Raw genomic sequence first — 23,477 nt, forward strand, 5'->3', positions numbered from 1 at the left:
AAAAGTTTGCACAGTTGTAGTAGCTGTAGTGGTCCTAGGAAATGAGAGAGACAAGATGGGTGAGGTAATATCTGTAATTGGACCAACTTCTGTTGACGGAAGAGACTGAGACAAGCTTTTGAGCTACTAGAGCTTGTCCCTCTCTTGTCCACCAAGAGAAATTGGTCCAATAACAGCAGGGCCGGATTAAGACCTTTAGAGGCCCTAAGCACTGAAAAGATTATGGTGCCCCCCCATATGTAATTCAAAATAAAAACAATACTATATTGTAAAATAAAATTTTATTTTTCAAAATGACACAAAACTTACATGTATGCTGAAATTAAAATAGCTTCTTTCTAGATTTTCTGATTGCAAAATTCTGGATAAGTTCATCGAAGCTGACTCGAGGAAGCATGTCTGCTTCCATACACGATAGAGAAAGTGAATCAAGTCTGTCCTGACACTCTGTTGTTCTCTGAGGGTTTTTTATTGTTTTCAGCTGAGAAAAAGAGTGTTCTGCGGAGCAGTTAGTAATCATCAATGTTAGAAAAATACGTAGTGCGATCTCTACATTTAGAAATACACATTGTGTTCCATCTTTCAATATTGTGTCATGAAGATCAATGTGACTGAATTTCATTTTTCCTGTTTCATTAAACTTTGCACACATATAACAGTGGAACTGCTGTACTTCTCCACAGAGATTCATGTTCAAGTCAACAGGGTATGAGTCAACTAGCTTTTGGGAACTTTGTGAATATTGTTCGTCAGATAAGTCCATATAGTTTAGAGAAGAAAATCTACTTGATACTTCTTTGTACACTTCAACTCTCCTCTTCATATTAGCTTCAAGTGTATCAATTATAGCGTAGTAAGTAGATACGTGACATTTGTCTCTAGGATTCAATGCTGTTTCTGTTGCACTGCTATCATTCGCTTGTTTTTTTCCTGATTCGCTTGTGGGACTGGGCTTCTTTGTAGTTAGTATCAGGCAAGATATCTTTTGATATGTCTTCAAATCTTTCAAAATCATTCCTCAAAGTGTGTAAGTGGTCTGCTAATGATTGACAGAGATCTGCACATGTTTTCAAATCCAATTCTTTTTCTTGGAGATCTTGACTTGTGTGGTAAAAGTGTTGTAAAATTTCATTCCACATGGTCAACATGAATACAAACTCTAGTTTTTACATCTTGTTTGCAATGTTTTCTACCTCTCGTATAGTTTCTCCCTTTTGTGATTGGTCTTCAACTATACTTTCTAATGCATCCATATGCCCAAATATGTTTTAAGAACTGCCCATTGGTGTGTTGAGGCAGAGAAAAATGTATAAAGTAACTGGACTGTTGAGAAAAACCTTACTGCCACTGGACAACAATCAACAGCACTGCGGCCAACAAGATTGAGAGAGTGTGCAGCATAGTATGAATATGGCATATTTGTTCTGTTCTAAAAGCTTCTTCTGCATTCCTTAATAATGCCCTGACATGTTGGCAGCATTGTCATAAGATTGACCTCTGCACTTTGAGAAATCTATTTTGCAAACTTGGCACAGATAATGCAGTGCTTGATTTGCCATTTCTTCGCCAGTGTGGCTTATCAAATTGAGGAATGTTATAAATCGTTCAACTGGTTTTCCATCTGTGGGAGACACATATCTTAGTACAATACTCAATTGATCAATATGTGAAAGATCAGGTGTAGACTCGACAGATAAACTGAAGTACCCAGCAGTACTTATTTCATCCACAATAGCTGAACGAACTTTGTCACTCATTAGATCACTGAGTTCATCACATATTGTCTTGGATAAGTATGATGGGTTACCTTTGCCAGCATTCCCATATTTTGAGATATGGCCTGCTAAAAAATGGATCAAACTGAGCCACAAGCTCCAACAATCCCAAGAAATTTCCATTCTGCAATGATCCGAATGTGTCATTTGATCCCCGGAAAAGCAGACCACGTTCAGCTAATGTTTGAATAACAGCTATATCACGCTGCAAGACATGTTGCCTGTATTCATGCTCCCCTTTAATTTGTTCTTCCAATTTTTGTGTCAATCCAAAGCCCTGTCTTCGATTTAAATATGTCAACATTGAATCTCTGTGAGTAGTGCTATTTTCATGTTGTTCAATTAAAACAGTATTCCACCAGTCACTAAATACATCTGCAGCAAACTGGGATGTTGAAGGTTTATATGCAAAAAGTTTGCAAACAAAACAGTACACAGACCCTGTTGATGGTGAATACAATAACCATTCTCGAGTGTATTTCTCACCATTCGCTTTCATGCCGAAAAATATTTTTTTGTGGGCAATATCTTGTTTGTTTGCCATTGGTAAAAGTCTGACTTGATTTCTCAAATGGCCCAGGGCGGTGTTGACAGTCATTTGGTCCACAATCTACCCAGTAAGCTACATCATCGGTACTGAAATCAATCCACATACCAGGGTCTTTTCTCCTATTATTTATAGCATGAGCAGGTTCAGTCTCTGACCCATCCACACCTTCTAGAACAATGTCTGTTTTACCACCAGGAGTAGGATGATCAGTTACAGTCTCTGATTTCCTCGCATTATTTCGATCTAGGTTAGTAGGACTCCCCCCTGATTTAGGTGGGGATAAGTAATAAAAAGAGAACAGAAAATCAGGGGAAGAGTGTGTAGTGGAGTGTAAGGAAGTCTAACAAAGTTCTGATTTTTCCCATGATGACTACTTCAATGCTTTTTTTGAAATATCAAATATCAAATTAAAAAAAAAATCTCATTTTTTTTGATGCCCCCTGCTTTGCTGGTGCCCTAAGCACGTGCTTAGTCTGCCTATTGGGTAATCCAGCCCTGAATAAGAGATATTACCTCACCCATCTTGTCTTTCATTTCCTGAAAAAGGGTACTGTTTTAGTCTTGTTTAGATTTGCTTTTGACTGCAGTGATATAAGTGTACTGTTGGCTGTCCCAGAACTCAGCAGGCTGCATGGTTGTACCATGAAACCCATGGGAACCATATTCTAGGCTAGGGGTAGGCAAACTTTTTGGCCCAAAGTCCACATTGGGGTTGCAAAACTGTATGGAGGGCTGGATAGGGAAGGCTGTGCCTCCCCAAACAGCCTGGCCCCCGCCCCATCCGACCCCTCCCACTTCCCGCCCCCTGACTGCCCCCCTCAGAACCCCTGACCCATCCAACCCCTCCTGCTCTTTGTCCCCTAACCGCCCCCTCCTGGGACCCTCCACTCCTAACCACCCCCAGGACCCCACCCCCTATCCAACCCCCCTGCTTCCAGTCCCCTGACTGCTTTGACCCCTATCCACATCTCCGCCCCTTGACAGGCCCCCCGGAACCCCTATCCCTGTCCTCTGACCTCTATCCATACTCCCGCCCCCTGACAGGCCCCCCCCGGGACTCCCACGCTTATCCAACCCCTCCCCCCCATCCCCTGACTGCCCCTTGGGACCCCCTGCCCCTTATCCAACCCCTTGGCTCTGGCCCCCTTACCATGCCACTCAGAACAGCAAGTCTGGCAGCCGCGCCACCTGGCCAGAGCCAGCCACGCCGCTGCGCTGCTCGACAGGAGCATGCAACCCCGCCGCCCAGAGCACTGCCTGTGCGGCAGCAACATGGCTGTGTTGGAGCGGGGAGAGGCAGGGGGCTAGCCTTCCTGGCCGGGAGCTCACAAGCTAGGCAGGACGGTCCCGTGGGCCGTAGTTTGCCCACCTCTGTTCTAGGCATTTGGGGGGAGAGGGAGATGAAATCCAACAGCTGTTGGGTAGCATGTGAGTAACTTTGATCTGGTGGGAGTCCAGGACTGGAAATCACACCTGCAGGAGTCATTGGTTGCCTGAACTCACTAAGGTGGTGAGAGAGAGAGTAGGGAAGAAGCCAAGATTCCTGAACAGCCTATTCAGTCCTTTTGAAAAAGACCATGGAACTTAACAGAAAATGGTAACTTTCCATAGAATTTTTAAGCCATCCTATAGAATTCTAGAACAAGGGCTATTGTTCCCTGACATTCTGTAGATTGTCTTAACAGCTCTAGAGAAAGGATCTCACTGTCTGTTAGATTCTATAGAGTTTGAGTAATGTCCATGGAGCCCAATTGGTTTAATCACCATCAAATTCAATAGGGCTTTTCCATAAGTACAGTTTGGACCCCTCCTTCATGAGCGATTAAAGGGTGTGAGCAGTAAAATTTCTCAATGGGCCAGAAGAGAAATCCAAAGGCTCCCTCTGGAGTGGTACTTCATTGTGTCCGTTGTGTGTTGCTGGCACAGGCTAGCCCAGAGTTTTGTGTTACACTGAATTACCATGCTGGTTCATTTCTCCCCTATGCACATTGGCTGAGATTTCCAATGCCAACATAAACACACAGCCCCCACTGAAGGTAAATGTTTGCTTTGAAAATCTCAGATATTGTTTAGAAATCTAAGTGACAGTAAAGCACATGACAGTGCTGACAATTGCGAGGGGTCTGAGTGATATCTTCTGACCAGCCCACAAAATAGGGCCTAATTCTGCAAAATGCCAAATGGCCTTAATTCCCATGGAAGCAAATGGGAGGAGACCAGGTCTGTACCTTGGACCTCCTGTAATGTAATACATTATATTTATTATGTGTCTGCCTTTGGCGTTCTATGTGCTTGGCTTAGAACCAGCAGTGAGCTGCATATAAGGTACAAGCAAGGGCAGGGAGAAGGTAGAAAGATGTCATCTATCCTGTATTAAGTATTGGGCCAGAGATCCTTACTAAATGTGATTAAGGAAGGGATAACTATTCTTAGGTACTTGAAGGTGCAACAAGGGATTGTGTAGGTGCAGGACAGATTTACATATTAAAACTAAGGAGGGGTTCTACTGGGCAGAAGACATTTCTTGAGGGATCACTTTTGCTTCCAGCCATGAGGTCTATGAGAGTTCCACCAGAACAATGATACTGTCAGCCAACAAGCAGAGACCACTGATAGTGAGAGACTGACCTTCCACTGGAGCTGGGACCAAGCTGTGGAACTCCCTGCTGCAAGAGATAAGAATGACCCTGGAACTGGCTAGTTACAGAAGTGAATGCAAATCTCATTCCATCAACTTATCTTTCCCTCCAATTTTTACACCTGCATGGCCCTCTACACACCTGAACTATAAACTAATAATGTTACATTTGCAGGCTGGGAATGAGGACAGATCTTCTTGTTCTGATGGTTAGATACTTGGGAGAGGCTCTGATGTTATGGCGATAGGGGCCATAGCAGTAACTAGTTACACAGCATAAAGTATTCAGCTGCTTTTGTTTTCAGTGGAACTGCATCCACTAATATAGGGTCAGATTTGACCTGATATATTCAAGCCTATGGAGCCCTAATACGCTTCCCAGAATTCTGCATTTAATTTGCATTACAACCAATTTTCTTTTCCAGACAATGCTCAACTTATACAGAGAGGAACAAGGTTTAGAGGAACTTCTGTCAGCTGCCGAGCTTCAGTCTCTAATTATAGCGACGGCCTCACTCTGGGACCAGTGCAACCTTTCGTGGAAAGCACCCACAGGCCGTGTACTTCGGACAATTTCAAAGGCCCAGACCAAAACTGCCATCATGTACCTACAAGGTTTGGTTTTTCCTGAGCACCCGTGGAATGAATTCTTCCAAGAAAAATCGCACTTGGCTAGGTTTCATTTCTACATTCCCCCAAGAGTCAATCACTTGAAAATGCATGAACTTCTAGACTAGAGCTCAATTTAGTGCTGGTGGGAACCTGAGAACTGAAGTCCTTTATTTATGCATAGAACAGAAAGTTACAGGCAGCAGCATGTCATGCCCTGTCCCACTTCCACCAAAGATACTCAAGCCAAGAGATACATTAAAGAGTTACAAGTCACATGACCCCAGAGCCAATTTGCTTCTCTGGGGTTCCCCAGCATTCTAAATATTGCTCCCCTGATATTTGCATGGCACCTTGCTGGACTTTTGTCAGCTGCAGTGCCCAGTGCATTGGGGAATACTGATTGATTGCCAGTGATAGTTTGGCTTCTTTCTAGAGGGAATTTTCCATTATATTAGGGGTGTTTTCATCTTTAAAAAAATGCAAAGATTACTTATCTCCACCCTGCAAAAGAAAAAAACAATCAGGATAATTTATAATCAACATTCTGCCATCAGAACCTCCTCACAGGGTGTAAATGTGTTTTATTTTTTATGCAAAAGTCCCCAAACCTGTTTTTTTCATTCACGCCACTTGTGAGATCAGGTCCTTGTGTAGTAAGAGTTGTCTAAGAATTGCCAGCATGACCACACTTGGAAGCTGGGCTACTAGACTAAATGGAAAAGACCACTCAACAATGGTAGCTTCAGAGCAAAATGTATCCTCTTCCTCATTGTGCAAAACTATTAATCTCTATCTGAGAATATGTTATCATCTTAATACAAGATAATCTAATTATCCATCATCCATTTACCATGTATCAAAAGGGCTGGACTCACGGTATGTAGATTTCATTGGGGGCAGGTTTATGTTCATAAAGCTGCTTGCGTTTCTGTGGGTCAAACACAGAAATTTAATGGGAGTTGAGGAACAAATTTTTTTTTTTTTTTAATTTTTACTCTAATCTCTTAAGCCAGCAGTGTATTCCTGTATTCTGCCCCCTACCTCCCCAAATCTCTTCTCCAGCAAAAAGAGGAATTAACTGCCCCGTTTGATTGGAAAATGTAATTTCAAGCATGTTGTTACATTTTGTCTGTGATTTTGCAGTTGTTTGTAACATCAGGCTGTCAATACTAAACATGTGCTGTCATTTATTCACAGCTGCGGACTGCATTAAGATAGCCATTCAGAATCTATTCAAGTTGGCTGACACCTTGCCGGCTTCTGACATGTGTGAGGCAGTTAGCATCATCCTGTGTTTTGTGAAGGATTCCTATCCTATCTCCTCAGCTTTGCTTTTGGAGTTTGAAAATAATGATGGATACCAGCTCCTGGTAAAAATTTTACTTAGGTGAGTATGGAGTTTTCACTGGGTTTCCAGGGGATGATAAAGCATGGGTCTAATTAAATATAATTTTCAGAGGTGGTGATGGCTTGTTTTAAAATTTCAATTGCATTTTAGAAAGATCCAGGTAACATAGTGGGCAGGTGAAGCACTGAGGTGCTGGTAACAAAGGGTCTCATTTAGCAAACCACTAACAACACCGCACTGCTGTTTAAAGAGCGGAACCACAGCATAACTTCTCCCTTTGAAACCACAAGGGGAAGTGCCAACTGAAGAAGTTAGAGTAGGGGTGGGTTAGGGAATTACCTAAATTGAGACCCAGACCAGGTTTTGTTCATCAAACACTAGTATATGGATAATATCAGGAGAGACCTCAACCGGACCTACTTTGCTCAGAAAGGCTCCCCTGGTCATGAACTCTTTATCCAGAGGAAGCATTTCACCTGATGGAGCAGATCTCTAAGTAAAAAGCTAAATCTAATGTGCATGTCTAGGATTAATATGCTCATACCTGGACAAGACCCATGGGTTACCCTGGGTAGAGCTGGGCAACATTTTTTGACCAAAACTGTTTTTGGTGAAAAATGCAACACTAAAACATTTCACAAAACGTTGATTTTGCCAAATTGTTTGTCAGGATAAAACCTTTTTAAAAAAAATTCTGAAAAAAAAAATGAAAATGTCATCAACATTTATGATACATTTTGATTTTTCTGTTCAAGATGAATTTTTCTTTTAAATTTCTCTCTCTTTTTTTACAATTTAAAAATGTAAAAAAAAAAAAAGGCTCAAAATTGAAACAAAGTGTTTTGTTTCAGGTTGAAAGAAATGTTTATTTCGACCTGAAACAATTTTTTGTTTAAAATGGGCTCCATGGATATTACTTAAAAAAAAAAAGAAAAAGAAAAATTGCTTCAGAATTTCCACAAAACCAAAAAAATCCATCATTTGCCCGCCTCTAATCTTGGGTCAAAACACAAAGCAGTTTTGTCTGCTATTTCCACTATTATTGCACTCTTTATTAAGACCCTGAGTTTACTACATCAACAGCCATGGAATAACTGTGAACCAGTTTCCCCAAAAGCATTGAGCAGTCTTGTTCCCACAGGTATAGTCCTCAAGTTAAGAGAGTCCCTCCAGACTTTACCATCCAGCATAGTTTCCATCATAGCTGCCAGCCTCTCCTCCCTCCCCCTCCCATACCCGTGCACTAGTGAAGGCCTTGTCTGCTCCAGAAATACAGCTATTCCAGGTAACTCTCCAGAAGAGTTCTGGTTCTATAACTTGTACCAGTTCCCCAAATAAAATAACTACGTCTATAGTAGGGCTTTTGCCAACCTAGCTAAATTGGTTAGGGGGGCAATTTTTTCACCTTCTTAACTGACTGAGCTCTACCAGCAGAAAAGCACACACTAGCCCTGAGAGGCAGAAAAACCTGCATTTTATAGGGCTCCAGACTCCTTCCCTTCCCAGCATTCTTTGCCAAACCGGGATTGACAGGCAGGCCTCCCACCCTTTCCCCATTCTTTCAGTGAGCGAGCTTCCTGTATGCTGATATCCTGAACCTGTTCTGTGGGTACGGACAAATCTTCCAGGTCCCATTTCCCGCTTTTTTCTCTTAAAACAGACACCAGTGTCATGCTGTCTGGACTGGCTCATGACCGTGAACGCCTACCTCAAAGCAGACTGTCAAAAACAGACAGACACCTCAAACCACTGGTGTGTCCTGTAGTTAGATTTCACCGAGCCAGTAACAAAGGTGAACTCCTGGAGCATTGTAATAGTCTCACCATGGAGTCACAGACAGCCCCTGAGACTCTCAGTTTCTCGCCATGCAAGCAAGCTGGACTTAGTAACAAATAGTCACATACACCAAAAATCACACACTATTCAGTTAGTTTCCAGTCCCAAGAGACCAGTCACTTACCCCACATCAGTTGGTACCCTAGATCTTACACAAAGGCAACGCTTGTATTCAATCCCATAATAAACTATCTAAAGGTTTATTAATTAGGAAAAAGAAATGAGAGTTATTTGAGGTTAAAGCAAGCAAACATACTGTGGTGAACTGCATTCAATTAGGGTGAACTGCAAAGAATGGGGCAGACGTATTCAGGGTGTATCAGCATAGCTGGGACCTCAGTCTTGCGACTCAACTTCCCCCGATGAAGCTTAAGCAGATCTGAGATGACAGAATCAGGACCCAAGGATCTTTTATAAAATGTTATGTTCTTTTTGACAAGTTGAAGTTCCTCGGGGAACAAAGGTAATTTAGGATGACTTAGCTATACAAATTAACATAAGGCCATTGGCTTGTTCCTCCTCTATTCACAGATGATTTTCTATACATTTCAAAGAGAGATGAATACAGAGATCTCCCATGTTTACAATTTATTTAAATTTTAGGATGTTCTTTTGATCTCTGAATTATCAGAATACAGCACAGACAGGGATTGTTGATTACATTGTAATACATACTCATACATATGTAAATACACAAAACACAACCATTACCTTCCCACGTGTCACATGTCTTTAAGGGTCAAATTTGAGTAATTTATTTTGCAGGATGTTTAATCCTTTCTAGCCATGCATCACAGATACACACAAATGAGTTGCAATCTAAATCCTAAGAGTGACAGTGTTGTAGTGATCTGTCAATTCAAAGAGTCTTTCAGGATAGACCCAGGAAGTAACCCCTGGGGATCTCTGGCTTCAGTTTGCTGTCTCTGACCCTGGGAGATTTCCTGTATGTCTGTTTTTATTTCCTTCACTCAGCCCCCAAGTCTATATGACGAGCTTCCTTGCACCTAGCATTTCCAAAGGGTGATGGGACCATTAACCAATCCTTTGTATTGCGATATTCCTTGATGACTTGTCTGATTTTGATAGTTCTTTTGGACAGGCAGGGGGAAACACTCTTCCCATCTGAGTTCACAAGTTTAGAGCAAACATTTTCAATGTTATAAAGCAAAACTTACATATTTCCTTACAGCATGGCATACAAACATTACAAATAATATTAATACGTGTGGCCACTTATGAATGTTCTGTAGAGTCTAAACACTAAATACATTCTTATAAAACCAATACCTATTTTGCGCAACACTAATACATAAGTGACCTGGTCTGGTCTCCAGCTATGAGTTTGTCTGTTCTTAGCTAATGCCTGCAGCCTTGGCAAGAGCTGCCACCCGGCCTGCCAGTGTCACAACCAGCTCTCCCCTACCCCCCATTGAAAACCCTAGAAGGGGAAAAGATGGTCTTTTATTCCCTGAGGATTTTCTAATTCCTAATGATAGCTTGTTCTGGCAAACATACCTGTGCACAAATAGGTTTGAGGAGAAAGATTGCACTAGTCCCAATCATAAGAGCACTGGACATAACGAGATGATATATGGCTGACTGCTTTTCACCACTTGCTCTTTCTCCCTTTGGTCTAAGCTACTGCAAATCTGGGAGATGTTTGGAACCAGCCTATGGTTTAACAGATACTTCAATGCACTATCCATGTGTCTAATCCCATATGGATAGCATACATCTCAGATTAAACAATGTCTTCCCCTTCCGATGGGCCCATGGGTCTGTAAATCTCAGGCAGTTTTGTAGAAACTAAAGAATTATATATGTTTATGGTTTATATTTTGCTAATTGTGTTTCCTTTTTTATTTTATTTTTAAGTACAGGGCTAACATTCTGAGTGGGATCTCTAGAGCTGTCTGAAATATTCTGAATTTTGATTTTTTTTAATTATAAATTTGTTAATTTTGACCCAAAAAAACAGGATATATTTTGGTGAAAAATTTCCCTTTTTCCAACTGGTGCTGTGGATTGCACTTCTAGTGGTACATGTAATGGGACTTAATTTCAATATTGGCTAGTCTCTTGCAGTCGCTTATTGACCTCATCCCTTTAATTATCTGGTTCAGTTTGTAGTTCTTCCCCTGATCCAACTGTGGAGTTAGTCAAACTGTCAGATTGTCTGGAGAGCAATTCAGTTCAATCAGTCGTCCAATCAGTGCAACAGAAAGCATAACAGAGTACTGTGGTGGAAGGATCCGGGGGGAGGGAGAAAAGTGAGAAATTGTTACTTCAGTATCTGGTGTCCCTGTAGAATGGGTTCATAAAAGGACCTGGTTATTGTAAATATTACTGAGCCACAAGCATATGACTACATACCCCGGCCTTTGTTTTTAGGTGGGAGGGATCTCCGCACAGTGAAGGAGACCACCATGTCGAAGAGGTGCTGGATCTACTGACTTGCCTCACAGTCTGTGGGAAAACTGAACTGAAAGTTTCTGGCAACATTACACATCCTCAGCTACCGCACTTTGATTTTGAACAGACACAATCCTCTGGTACTGTATATACACATACACATATTAGTGTGGGCTTAGCATGGGAAAATAAATCATTATGCACAGCATGTGCATGACAGAGAAGAAAATGTACATTATCGCATGTGTGCACCTGCAGTGCTAAGGTTACATCTACATTGTGACCAGGGGTATGAATGGCAGCTCATGCCTGGTTTGATGGCTGCTAGTTTGCTAAAAATAGAAGTGAGAACTGTGTGATGTGGGATTCAGCGTGGGTTGCACAGGCCCGCCTGACGCCCCCGGGGTACGTACATGCTTGTGCAGCCGGTGCTGAAGCCCGGGCACTGTATCCTCACTTTTATTTTTAGCAAGCTAACTAGAGTACAGCTAGCATGGGTACATCTACACAAGCTGCCATTCACACTGCCAGCTGCAATGGAGAGGTGCCATAACCCACATGGCATGGATAACGCAGTCAGTACAGCTGGCTGGCAAATGGGCAAAATATCATGTAAATGTTCAAAATCATTTACAATATTTCTTTAAAAAAATCATTCTATCAACATAGTCACATAGTGGGACTGTTTAAAAAAATCACTTTTGAAAACGTTCTTATTTCTAAGTCTTAATTGTACTGCCCCAAGGCATCCCAGTGGGGACTTATGCAGATGTGTAAGTGTTTGCAAGATGCCGGGCCTAAAAGGATACATGGAACATTTGATGAAACCTTAGCAAACCAACAATTTTTCATAAAAAAAATGCTGACGTAAGAAAAGGGTAGCTTTGCAATGAGGATTTTCCATTCAAAACATTTCTATTGTCTCTAAATGCAGTTTTTAACCTGTTCTGATTAGTAATTTGGTACTGCCTGTGGACCACGCACAAAGTCCCTGATCTGAACAGCTTACAGCCTAAATAGACAAGACATGCCCAGCGTGGAGGAAGGGGTAGAACCTACAGTGGGATCAGTGGGATGGTTTCCTAGCACCATGCTGGCATCACTATTTTTATTTTTGTTTAAATTTTGTTGAGTGGGATTTGGTTGGGAGGGGTCTAGCTAAGCTCAGAGGCCAGGGGAGGGAGGGAGTGGGACAGGGCAAGGGAAAAGAGGCTATGGAGGGGAGGTGGAGTGAGACCGAGGTGCAGAGACTGGGAATTAGAAGGCAGGAGGGGCCAGGAGCAAACAGCAAGTCTGCACAGGACAGAGAATGTCTGGAGTCAGACCTGTAGAAAACACTTTCATGGCATCCGCCATGCCTGCCAGTCCTTTCTGCGGTACTCACTGAGGCTGCTCTTGTGCCTGCTTCTGCCAACTTCAGTTTCTCTGGCCCCTGGGGCCGGCTCCTCCCTGGAAATTTTTCTTCCCCAAGCCCACATGGCTCAGGGGAGTTGGGGTACTGCATAAAGTTATGATGTGGGTCACCCCTGCACAGTTCTGGGTCCTGAGGATGATCAGGAGAGCGGTGTTCCCACTTTTCCCCTGTTCCCCTATGCTCCAATACTTGCTAAGATTGCATCTGTGTCTGACTTGTGCTCTTAGATATGCCTTAATAGTGCAAATAGGGCATCTGTATTGGGCTTGAGATAAGCGTGGTTAAAATGATCTGGCTTGATTTCTATTTCTCAGGAATGACAGTGAAAAACCTCCAGGCTTTTCAGGTGTTGCAGTCCATCTTCCAGAAAACCAGCGACCTGCACCTCTGTAGGAGAATCTTACTGGCTATAAAAACCCTGTGGGCCTGGGACACAATGAACTTCTTCTTCCTGGAATGGACGCTACAGCCCATCTCCCAGTTCACTGACATCATCCCCCTCAAACCGCACCTGGTTCAGATACAGTTCTTCCAGCTGGTGGAATCAGTGGTGCTAGAACTGTCCTACATCCCCCATGAAATCCTGAAGAAGGTTGAATGTTTGATAAAGGAGAACTTGGTGCTGTCCTGCACCATAGTTGCTCTGCGGTGCCTTCACAGCATCACCAAGAGGGACTTGCTCTTCACTGACATATTCAGAGACTCTGGGCTCTTGGGCCAGCTGCTGACTCAGCTGAGGAAGCAAGCCAAGATCCTGAGGAAGACAGGTACAGCTTGTTTCATTGGCAATGAGTGGTGGGGCAGGCAGAGTCGTAGGAAAGAGATCTACGCTGAGTGTGTAGAGAGGCCAGTGTTACATGCCAAGGTGCTAGAGTTTGTATGGAAGCTGCCTGGCCCTGGCTTAAATTCCTGAGCTGCTGATGCCACACCAAACTAGTTCCCTGCTGAAATCTGACTTTTTCCAGTTCCACTCATCATATGATGCAGCTTATGGGCTATGAATCAACCACAGGACTTAACCTCTCTCAGCAGTTTTGTCTCCAGTGGCAGCCATTAAAAAGGGGGCCCAAGTTACCAAAATTAGCATCTCACTTTGGGTTCTTTGGGAGCCCAACTTGAGAGCCTGGGCTTGACTTTCACAGGTACTGACTATTCTTGTTTCCAGTTAAAGTCACTGGAAGCTGTAGCACTCAGCCCCTCTGAAAATCAGGCTCAGGTTATCTCATCGTGGGCACAGCAAGGTCCCCGGAACACCCACGGCCACTCCCAGAGTTTCTTCCTAGGCACAGTTTTATTTTCCAAACAGAGAGGAAAACAACATGGGCATGTCCTCGGCTCCCTGGGGGTTTTCCCCTCTGCTTCTCTGTCCTTCCTGCTTAGGGCTCACTGCAATACTCTATTGACTGAGCACTGCCTCCCAGGGCTCTCTCCCAGAGGCCCTTTTCTTCACTGCCCCTCCTCCCAGGGGACTGTGGCAGCCTCTCCAAGGGAACTTACTGCTGTTCCTGCTCCCCCTTCCTTACTGACTGCCTGGCTTTTTATAGCCCCAGGTGCTTTTATAGCCCCTCTTAATTGGCCAAACTGGAAGCATCTGTTCTAGACAGGGGAGCCAGACCCTAGATCCTCAAGGAGCTAATAGAGGAGGTATCTGAGCCTCTAGCTATTATCTTTGGAAAATCATGGGAGATGGGAGAGATTCCAGAAGACTGGAAAAGGGCAAATTTAGTGCCCATCTATAAAAAGGGAAATAAAAACAACCTAGGAAACTACAGACCAGTTAGTTTAACTTCTGTGTCAGGGAAGATAATGGAGCAAGTAATTAAGGAAATCATCTGCAAACACTTGGAAGGTGGTAAGGTGATAGGGAATAGCCAGCATGGATTTGTAAAGAATAAATTGTGTCAAACCAATCTGATAGATTTCTTTGATAGGATAACAAGTCTTGTGGATAAGGGATAAGCTGTGGATGTGGTATATCTAGACTTTAGTAAGGCATTTGATATGGTCTCGCATGATATTCTTATCGATAAACTAGGCAAATACAATTTAGATGGGGCTACTATAAGGTGGGTGCATAACTGGCTGGATAACTGTACTCAGAGAGTTGTTATTAATGGTTCCCAATCCTGCTGGAAAGGCATAACAAGTGTGGTTCCGCAGGGGTCTGTTTTGGGACCGGCTCTGTTCAATATCTTCATTAACGACTTAGATATTGGCATAGAAAGTACGCTTATTAAGTTTGCGGATGATACCAAACTGGGAGGGATTGCAACTGCTTTGGAGGACAGGGTCATAATTCAAAATGATCTGGACAAATTGGAGAAATGGTCTGAGGTAAACAGGATGAAGTTTAACAAAGACAAATGCAAAGTGCTCCACTTAGGAAGGAAAAATCAGTTTCACACATACAGAATGGGAAGAGACTGTCTAGGAAGGAGTACAGCAGAAAGGGATCTAGGGGTTATAGTGGACCACAAGCTAAATATGAGTCAACAGTGTGATGCTGTTGCAAAAAAAGCAAACATGATTCTTGGATATATTAACAGATGTGTTGTGAGCAAGACACGAGAAGTCATTCTTCCGCTCTACTTTGCGCTGGTTAGGCCTCAGATGGAGTATTGTGTTCAGTTCTGGGCACCGCATTTCAAGAAAGATGTGGAGAAATTGGAGAGGGTCCAGAGAGGAGCAACAAGAATGATTAAAGGTCTTGAGAACATGACCTATGAAGGAAGGCTGAAAGAACTGGGTTTGTTTAGTTTGGAAAAGAGAAGACTGAGAGGGGACATGATAGCAGTTTTCAGGTATCTAAAAGGGTGTCATAAGGAGGAGGGAGAAAACTTGTTTACCTTAGCCTCTAAGGATAGAACAAGAAGCAATGGGCTTAAACTGCAGCAAGGAAGGTTTAGGTTGGACATTAGGAAAAAGTTCCTAACTGTCAGGGTAGTTAAACACTGGAATAAATTGCCTAGGGAGGTTGTGGAATCTCCATCTCTGGAGATATTTAAGAGTAGGTTAGATAAATGTCTATCAGGGATGGTCTAGACAGTACTTGGTCCTGCCATGCGGGCAGGGGACTGGACTCGATGACCTCTCGAGGTCCCTTCCAGTCCTAGAATCTATGAATCTATGAATCTAGGTACAAAAGGAACACTGACAGGAAGGTTAGAAGCTGGCTTCACTACAGGGGCAGAGTTAAGGTTGTTTGGGTGCTTTAATTAGGCGTTTTCAGACTTTAAAATGTTTGGCCTCCTTTTAAGTATCACCTTAATTCTGAATTTCCTGGGTAGTAACAATTTGGTTTTTGATCATTACTATATTCTTTAATGTATTTTCATCCTTAAGTCACTGACATGTGCTCTATGCCTTAATGAAGAGTTTTGTCTGGGAATGGAAGGAGATTCTGATTATTCTGCTAGCTGAAAAGACAATATGGACATATCTATCATAGGTCCCTTTACCATACTGCCTGAGCACCTCACAGTCTTTACTGTATTATACTCACAGCATCCCAGTGTGGTAGAGCAGAGCTATTATTCCCATTATACAGATGGGGAACTGAGGTGCAGAGAGACTAAGTGGCTTAGCCAAGCTCACACAGGAAGTCTGTAGCAAAGCAAAAGTATTGAACCCAGGTCTCCAGAGTTCTAGGTTAGCACCCTAACTATTGGACCATCTTTCCTCTCTCTCAGTATTTTATCAGGTGCTGTAGGTTTCATGTAGACTGTGCCAGCATTCGTGGGAGTCATATTTGCTGAACACTTGTGCTGAGAGGAATTTTAGTTACCAGTAACCAGGTGTCTTGTGGGATATTTTGGGGGAACTCTCTTTGTTTTGTATATGCAGCCGGGACCCAAGCACCCTGTCTGGAGCAAGGCACCGAGAAAGAGCTAACCTGTGTGATGCTGAAGATGGTTGCTGCCCTTGTCCTGGGATCTGTGAGGAACGCTGGTAAGAGAACATGATGTTTCAACTGTCACACCATCGCCTCCGTGATACTTGGTATTAGATGGCCTGGGTACAGCATAATGAGCATCTGACTCCCTGCTTCTGTTTATGTTTTATTCAGAAATCATGTTGGATAGCCAGGAATGTAGCAATGGCCATATTGCATCAGGTCATTGGTCCATCCACTCTGGCTCCCGTCTTCCAGCTGTGGCCAATACCTAATGCGTAAGAACATAAGAACAGCCATAGTCGATCAGACCAATGGTCCATCTAGCTCAGTATCCTGCCTTCTGACAGTAGCCAATGTCAAATGCTTCAGAGGAAATTAACAGAACACTGCAGTTATTGAGTGATCCATCCTCTGTTGTCCAGTCCCAGCATCTAGCAGTCAGAGAATTAGGAACACCCAGAGCATGGGGTAGCATCCCTGACCATCTTGGCTAATAGCCATTGATGGACCTATCCTCCATGAACTTATCTAGTTCTTTTTTAAACCTTATTATACTTTTGGCCTTCACAACATCCTCTGACAACAAGTCCCAGAGGTTGACTGTGCATTGTGTGAAGAAGACTTCCTTTTGTTTGTTTTAAACCTGCTGCCTATTATTTTCATTGGGTGACTCCAGTCCTTGTGTTACATGAAGGAGTAAATAACACTTCCTTATTCACTTTCTCTACACCAGTCATGATTTTATAGACCTCTATTATACCCCCCTCTTAGTTGTCTCTTTTCCAAGCTGAAAAGTCCCAGTCTTATTAATCTTTCCTCATATGGAAGCTGTTCCAAACAGCTAATCATTTTTGTTGCACTTTCCTGTACTTTTTCCAATTCCAATGTATTTATTTTGAGATAGTGAGACTAGAACTGTGCTCAGTGTTCAAGATGTGGGTACACCATGGATTTATATAGTGGCATTATGATACTGTCTTACTATCTGTCCCTTTCCTAATGGTTTCTAGAATTCTGTTAGTTTTTTTGACCGCCGCTGCATGCTGAACAGATGTTTTCAGAGAACTATCCATGACTCCAAGATCTCTTTCTTGAGTGGTAAAAGCTAATTTAGAACTCATCATTTTGTATTTATAATTGGGATTATGTTTTCCAATGTATACTACTTGGAATTTATCAGCATTGAATTTCATCTGCCATTTTGTTGCCTAGTCATCCAGTTTTGTGAGATCACTTTATAACTCTTCACAGTCTGCTTTGGACTTAATTATCTTGAGTAATTTTGTATCGTATCCAAACTTTGCCACCTCACTGTTTACCCATTTTTCCAGATCATTTATGAATATATTGAACAGCACTGGTTCCAGTACATATTCTTGGGAGACACTTGTATCTATGTCTGCACTGTGAAAACTGTCCATTTATTCCTGCCCTTTATTTCCGGTCTTTTAACCAGTTACTGATTTATGAGAGGAACTTCCCTCTATTCCCATGACTGCTTACTTGGCTTAAGAGCCTTTGGTGAGGGACCTTGTTAAAGGCTCTCTGAAAATCCAAGTACACTATGTTCACTGGATCACCCTTGTCCACATATTTCTTTACCCTCACAAAGGATTCTAATAGATTGGTGAGGCATGATTTTCCTTTACAAAAGTCATGTTGACCCTTCCTCAAGAAATTGTGTTAATCTGTGTTCTGATAAATCTGTTCTTTACTATAGTTTCAACCAATTTGTCTGGTTCTGAAATTAGGCTAACTGGCCTCTAATTGCCAGAATCGCCTCTGGAGCCTTTTAAAAAAATCCACATTACAATAGTTATCCTCCTGTCATCTGGTACAGACACTGATTTAAGTGCTACATTATATACAAATTAGTAGTTCTGTAATTTCACATTTGAGGCCCTTCAGAACTCGGGTGAATACCATCTGGTCCTGGTGACTCACTACTGTTTAGTTTATCAATTTGTTCCAAAATCTCCTCTTCTGACACCTCAATCTGGGACAGTTCTTCAGATATGTCACCTAAAGGGAATGGCTCAGGTATGGGAACCTCCCTCACATCCTCTTCAGTGAAGACGGATGCAAACAATTCATTTAGCTTCTCCACAATGTCCTTGTCTTCCTTGAGTGCTCCTTTAGCACCTTGAGCCTCCAGTGGCCCCACTGATTGTTTGGCAGGCTTCCTGATTCTGATGTACTTAATTTTTTTTTTTTTTTGCTGCTTAGTTTTTGTGTCTTTTGCTAGTTGCTTTTCAAATTCTTTTTTGGCCTGCCTGATTATACTTTCACACTTGACTTCCCGGAGTTTATGCTCCTTTGTTTTCCTCAGTAGGATTTGACTTCCAATTTTAAAGGATGCCTTTTTGCCTCTGACCACTTCTTTTATTCTGTTGTCCAGCCATGGTGACATTTTTTTTATCCTCTTACAATTTTTTTTTTAAATTTGGGGTATACATTTAATGTGAACCTCTATGATGGTGTTTTTAAAAAGTTTCCATGCAGCTTGCCAGCATTTCATTCTTGTGACTGTTCCTTTTAATTTTCCTTTAACTAGCTTCCTCATTTTTGTAAAGTTCCCCTTTTTGAACTTAAATGCTACTGTGGTGGGTGGGGGCTTCTGTGGTATCCCCCCTCCCAAGGATGTTAAATTTCATTACATTATTACATACTTCAGAGCAGCAGCATGAAAACCCCCATAATCCACTAGGCCAAGAGGAAAACTTCCTCTTCATTTTAAAGGTTCATTTCCTTTTGAGTTTCTCTTAATAGTTCAGACATTGTTACAACATGTTTAATTGTATTACAGTAGTGCTTGCATGCCCCAGCTGAGATCTGGGCCCCATTGTGCTAGGTACTGTACAAACACTGAGCAATAGGCCCTGCCTGTAAGATCTTGGTCTAAATAAGCAAGTCAGTCAAAGGATGGGAGGAGAAACTGAGGCACAGAGAGATTAAGTGACCTGCCTAAAGTCACCAATCAGCTGAGTCAGGAACAGAACCCAGGTCTCCTGAGTCCTAGTCTAGTGCTCTATTCACTAGATGCCAAGAAGGAAATATTTTAAAGACATACATATCTTGTATGAGTGAGCCCCTCCCCCAATAATCCCTAATTTGTCCCTAGTCACCTACTCTGTAGTGATACCCGGGATGATTTATACAATGACTTAGTTGTAGACTGGGGAAAATAACACAGACATCCATTCTACTGGATTTTCTTACATGGTACCTGTTTCCAGGTATCTACATATCCACTTAGACACTAGACCGGTTATGTGCTGGCACTACTAACTGATTTGTGCACACAAACTGGATACTTGCACACACACACACACTAGGTGTGTGCAATTAGAGCCTTGTGATAGTGCACAGTTGACATGGAAAATTTGCCTTTGTGTTCAAAACCATAATGTGATTGGACATTAATTGGTGCCCATATAAGTGAGCATGGTTTAACTAACAAATGGCATCTGATTGATTCCAGTTGTTATAAAAGATTATGGGATGGTACCGTACATCAAGATATTTCTGGATGATGAGTGCTATCGAAGTGACACCCTCTGTATCTTGGAGCAGCTATCAGTCATCAACACCGAAGAGTACATGAGCATAATTATTGGGGCCCTCTGCTCTTCCACTCAAGGGGAGCTGTACCTGAAACTGGACCTGCTGAAGGTGATTAACATTACTTCCCATTTGCTTCGTCGTCTGCTCTGAATATGTGTGGTTTAGATGGCTGGTGGCTCCCAACCTAATTACCAGCAGGAAAGTGAAATCAAATGCAGGGGCAGAGTTAAGGTTGTTTGGGTGCTAGTCACTGAATGTTTTAATCATTGGTGTGTGAACAGCTACTCCCTAATGTCTTGCAAAATGCTTTAGAGGGTTAAAATAGATGGATAACAGAGAAATAACAGCTACAGAATTGCAGTTTACATACTGTTGAGTACAGCTATGGCAGAAGGAGAACATAAGAACATAAGAAAGGCTGTACCGGGTCAGACCAAAGGTCCATCTAGCCCAGTATCCTGTCTACCAACAGTGGCCAATGCCAGGTGCTCCAGAGGGAGTGAACCTAACAGGCAATGATCAAGTGATCTCTCTCCCGCCATCCATCTCCATCCTCTGACAGACAGAGGCTAGGGACACCATTCCTTACCCGTCCTGGCTAATAGCCATTAATGGACTTAACCACCATGAATTTATCCAGTTCTCTTTTAAACTCTGTTATAGTCCTAGCCTTCACAACTTCCTCAGGTAAGGAGTTCCACAAGTTGACTGTGCGCTGCGTGAAGAAGAACTTCCTTTTATTTGTTTTAAACCTGCTGCCTATTAATTTCATTGAGTACAGCTAGGAGAAAAAAGAGACAGATGGGAGAGGAAGCTGAGATTTACAAAGAGGAAGTGAGAGAAAGTAGAAGAGGGTAAAGGTAGCAGCTGAGTTGGGTGTGGGGATGAAACAAATGGCTCGATTCAGGTTTCATTTGCAGAGGTGTAACTCCATTGACCTCAATGAGGTCATCGCTCACATATGCCAGTGTAAATCAGAAAAGGATCTGGTTTCAGTTGGAGAGAAGGTGATAAAGGGGATGGAAAGAAATGTACTCATATTCTCTAACGCATTCCTAGAGGGCCTGATAAAAAATCCTTTAAAGTAAATGGAAAGAATCCCAATGATTTACTCTAGATTAGGCCCTTGGTTGGCAAACTAGAAAGCAGCAGCATTGTGAGCATTAATCTGGGATTGCATTCCACACTCATTAGCTGGCTTTATTTGAAGTCCCCTCTTAGCTGCTAATGCAGCAGCTAGTCTTTGTAGTACAGTAACTGTGCTCATTAAAACAATCTGACAAACCAGGGGACATAGCCCATTGCTCTGACCTGAGCAAACAAACTTTTGCTGTAGTTTGTGGAGAAGTTAAGTGCAGCTCCCGAACTGATATGAGAACAAATGCAGCTTTGATGTCTAATTCTGACAAATGATAACCGTGTTAAAACATAATGTAAGCAAATGAATTTATTATCTGTGCCCTTTGGGACTGTGATTGTGTTATGCACAAATTCAGATTGATTTGCTAATATATATTTAGCTGTTAAACTGTGAGCCCAAATGTGATTAGCTCTCCCGTATTCCAGAGTGGCATGTGGACAATTATGAGGAATAACAAATAATGGAATGTGAAATAAATTCTGTTAGCTATAACTGAGTTAGGGGTTTCCAGCAGGCATCCAGTTGTATAGATTCAAGACAGAGGAATACTAACTCATAGGCGATTAAATTGTAACCGAGTTAGAGCCGGAGAAAATGTTGTTACTGCTGACCTTTCCTGAAATGTGTCAAAGCCATCCTGATAACTTCAACTCCAACTTATTAAATTTACTCCCTGTTCAGGAGTCTCTGCCTGGTTTGATACATTATCATGCGAAATTGAATGACAGTAATAAAGTCCCCCTTCCTACAGTTCTGGCAAGCCCTTTCTCATAGTAATAGCTCCTGTTATAGAGAGATATTTATGATAGAAATGCTTCTCTTCAGTGGATTTGGAATTAAGCCTCTCATTCGACTTGAGAGGCTTTTCTGTATGACTCTCAGCCAACATAAGGTTTAGTGCTCTTCGAAGTAGCAAGAGACAAACCCAAATCCCAAGTGTGTTACCCCTGTTTATCTCTTGTGGCTTCTGCATTTAATAAATTGCACAAGGAGGAAAAGTTAGGGATGGGTTAGATGCAAATATACTGGGCCTCTTTCTTCTCTCACTGATTTTTACACTCAGATTATTCCAGGGTAAGTGAGGCCCGAATCAGGTCCAAAGTATCTCTGACTTACAGTGGAATGGTTTAGGTTTTAAATACATGCAGTGATACATAGCACTCATTTATAGCCTGATAAAAAGTCTATTGAAATCACTGAAAGATTCCTACTGACATGTGTGGCCTTTGGATCAGACCCTCAGCGCTTTTTGTCTCCAAAATGCTGTACAAACATTAACTAAGTTTGTCCCTAGGAGACAGGAAACTGTTATTGCTAGTTTAGTGCTAGAAGAACCTACTCTCTGCAATATCTTTTGGACCCTGTTATGTTGCTGGTTTTGAGCAGAATGGGTTCTGGTTAACACCTGATGGGACATTATGGCTCTGTATGGTCACTCTATCCATGCCAATCGAATGTGGAATATTTTTCAATACATTGGTTGTGGCCGTTGGTAGACTCTGTTGGAAAAGTCCCATCAGCCTCTAGGAGTTTTGCTTAAACTATTTTAAAATAATCTCTGCTCTAAGGTATGTGGAATGCTCCAGGCTGGTTTAAGGCCTAGGCACTGTGGGCCCACGTTTATAGCCTTTCTCCTTGAGTGAGGAGATTACGCTGAAATCTCAGCTCTCACTTTAGACAAAGTAGGTTTCTAGCCCTCCTGGTTATGAAGAAAAGCTCACAATCATGAGCAATGTCTCTGCTGCAGTGAGCTCTGCCTGCATCTGCAGACAACCTGAAGTGATAGCTCAGAGATGGGGTGAACTGCCTTATGCATCTCCGTTGGGTATTCACTCCAAGCCCCACTGCTCTGGGGCACCTTGCCAACCCTCCCCACCTCATCAGGGGGTCTTTATGAGTCAGGAGGTGATGTGTGCAGCTGCCCCCCTCAGTAAAACAGATATACTCTGGCTGCAGGGGCAAGCATTGGGGGCACCTCTTCTAGTGCTGTTGACCTAGAGTTCCCTGTAAGAGCAGTATGAAGTCTCCCTTCCCCTGGAAGTTGGCTACTCCTGGTCTCTGCTTTGGCCAAACAGGGTAGCAACAGGCAGTGTTTAGGACTGGAATTTTGCCCGCTGGCTTGGAGCCTTGTAAGCACCATCCCCGAGTCGCAGGGCTGGCTGCATAGATGGCTTCGGAAAACATGTTAAATTCGCTGATGTTTGAGGTGGTTGAAAAACAGGCAAGAAAGTTTTGCAAAAATGTCATTCCTCCTCTCCCCCGCATTTTTGATCAACAATTGAAATGTCA

General features: G+C 42.5%; 1 protein-coding gene across 2 annotated transcripts in view; it reads left to right on the top strand.

The window, feature by feature from the left end:
- The window catches only part of WDFY4 (WDFY family member 4), a 240,142-nt gene that overhangs the window by 31,595 nt on the left and 185,070 nt on the right, over positions 1 to 23,477 (top strand). For both annotated transcript variants that reach the window (XR_004646538.1, XM_034776723.1), the window contains exons 6-11: positions 5,389 to 5,578; positions 6,773 to 6,962; positions 11,154 to 11,314; positions 12,903 to 13,355; positions 16,432 to 16,536; positions 19,965 to 20,155. Coding sequence is in view for 1 of the 2 variants with exons in the window: in XM_034776723.1 (XP_034632614.1) it covers positions 5,389 to 5,578; positions 6,773 to 6,962; positions 11,154 to 11,314; positions 12,903 to 13,355; positions 16,432 to 16,536; positions 19,965 to 20,155 (1,290 nt within the window). In the remaining variant the exon portion in view is untranslated. The remainder of the gene's footprint in view (positions 1 to 5,388; positions 5,579 to 6,772; positions 6,963 to 11,153; positions 11,315 to 12,902; positions 13,356 to 16,431; positions 16,537 to 19,964; positions 20,156 to 23,477) is intronic.

The sequence above is a fragment of the Trachemys scripta genome, chromosome 7 (assembly GCF_013100865.1).
Source record: "Trachemys scripta elegans isolate TJP31775 chromosome 7, CAS_Tse_1.0, whole genome shotgun sequence".
Taxonomy (NCBI): Eukaryota; Metazoa; Chordata; order Testudines; family Emydidae; genus Trachemys; species Trachemys scripta.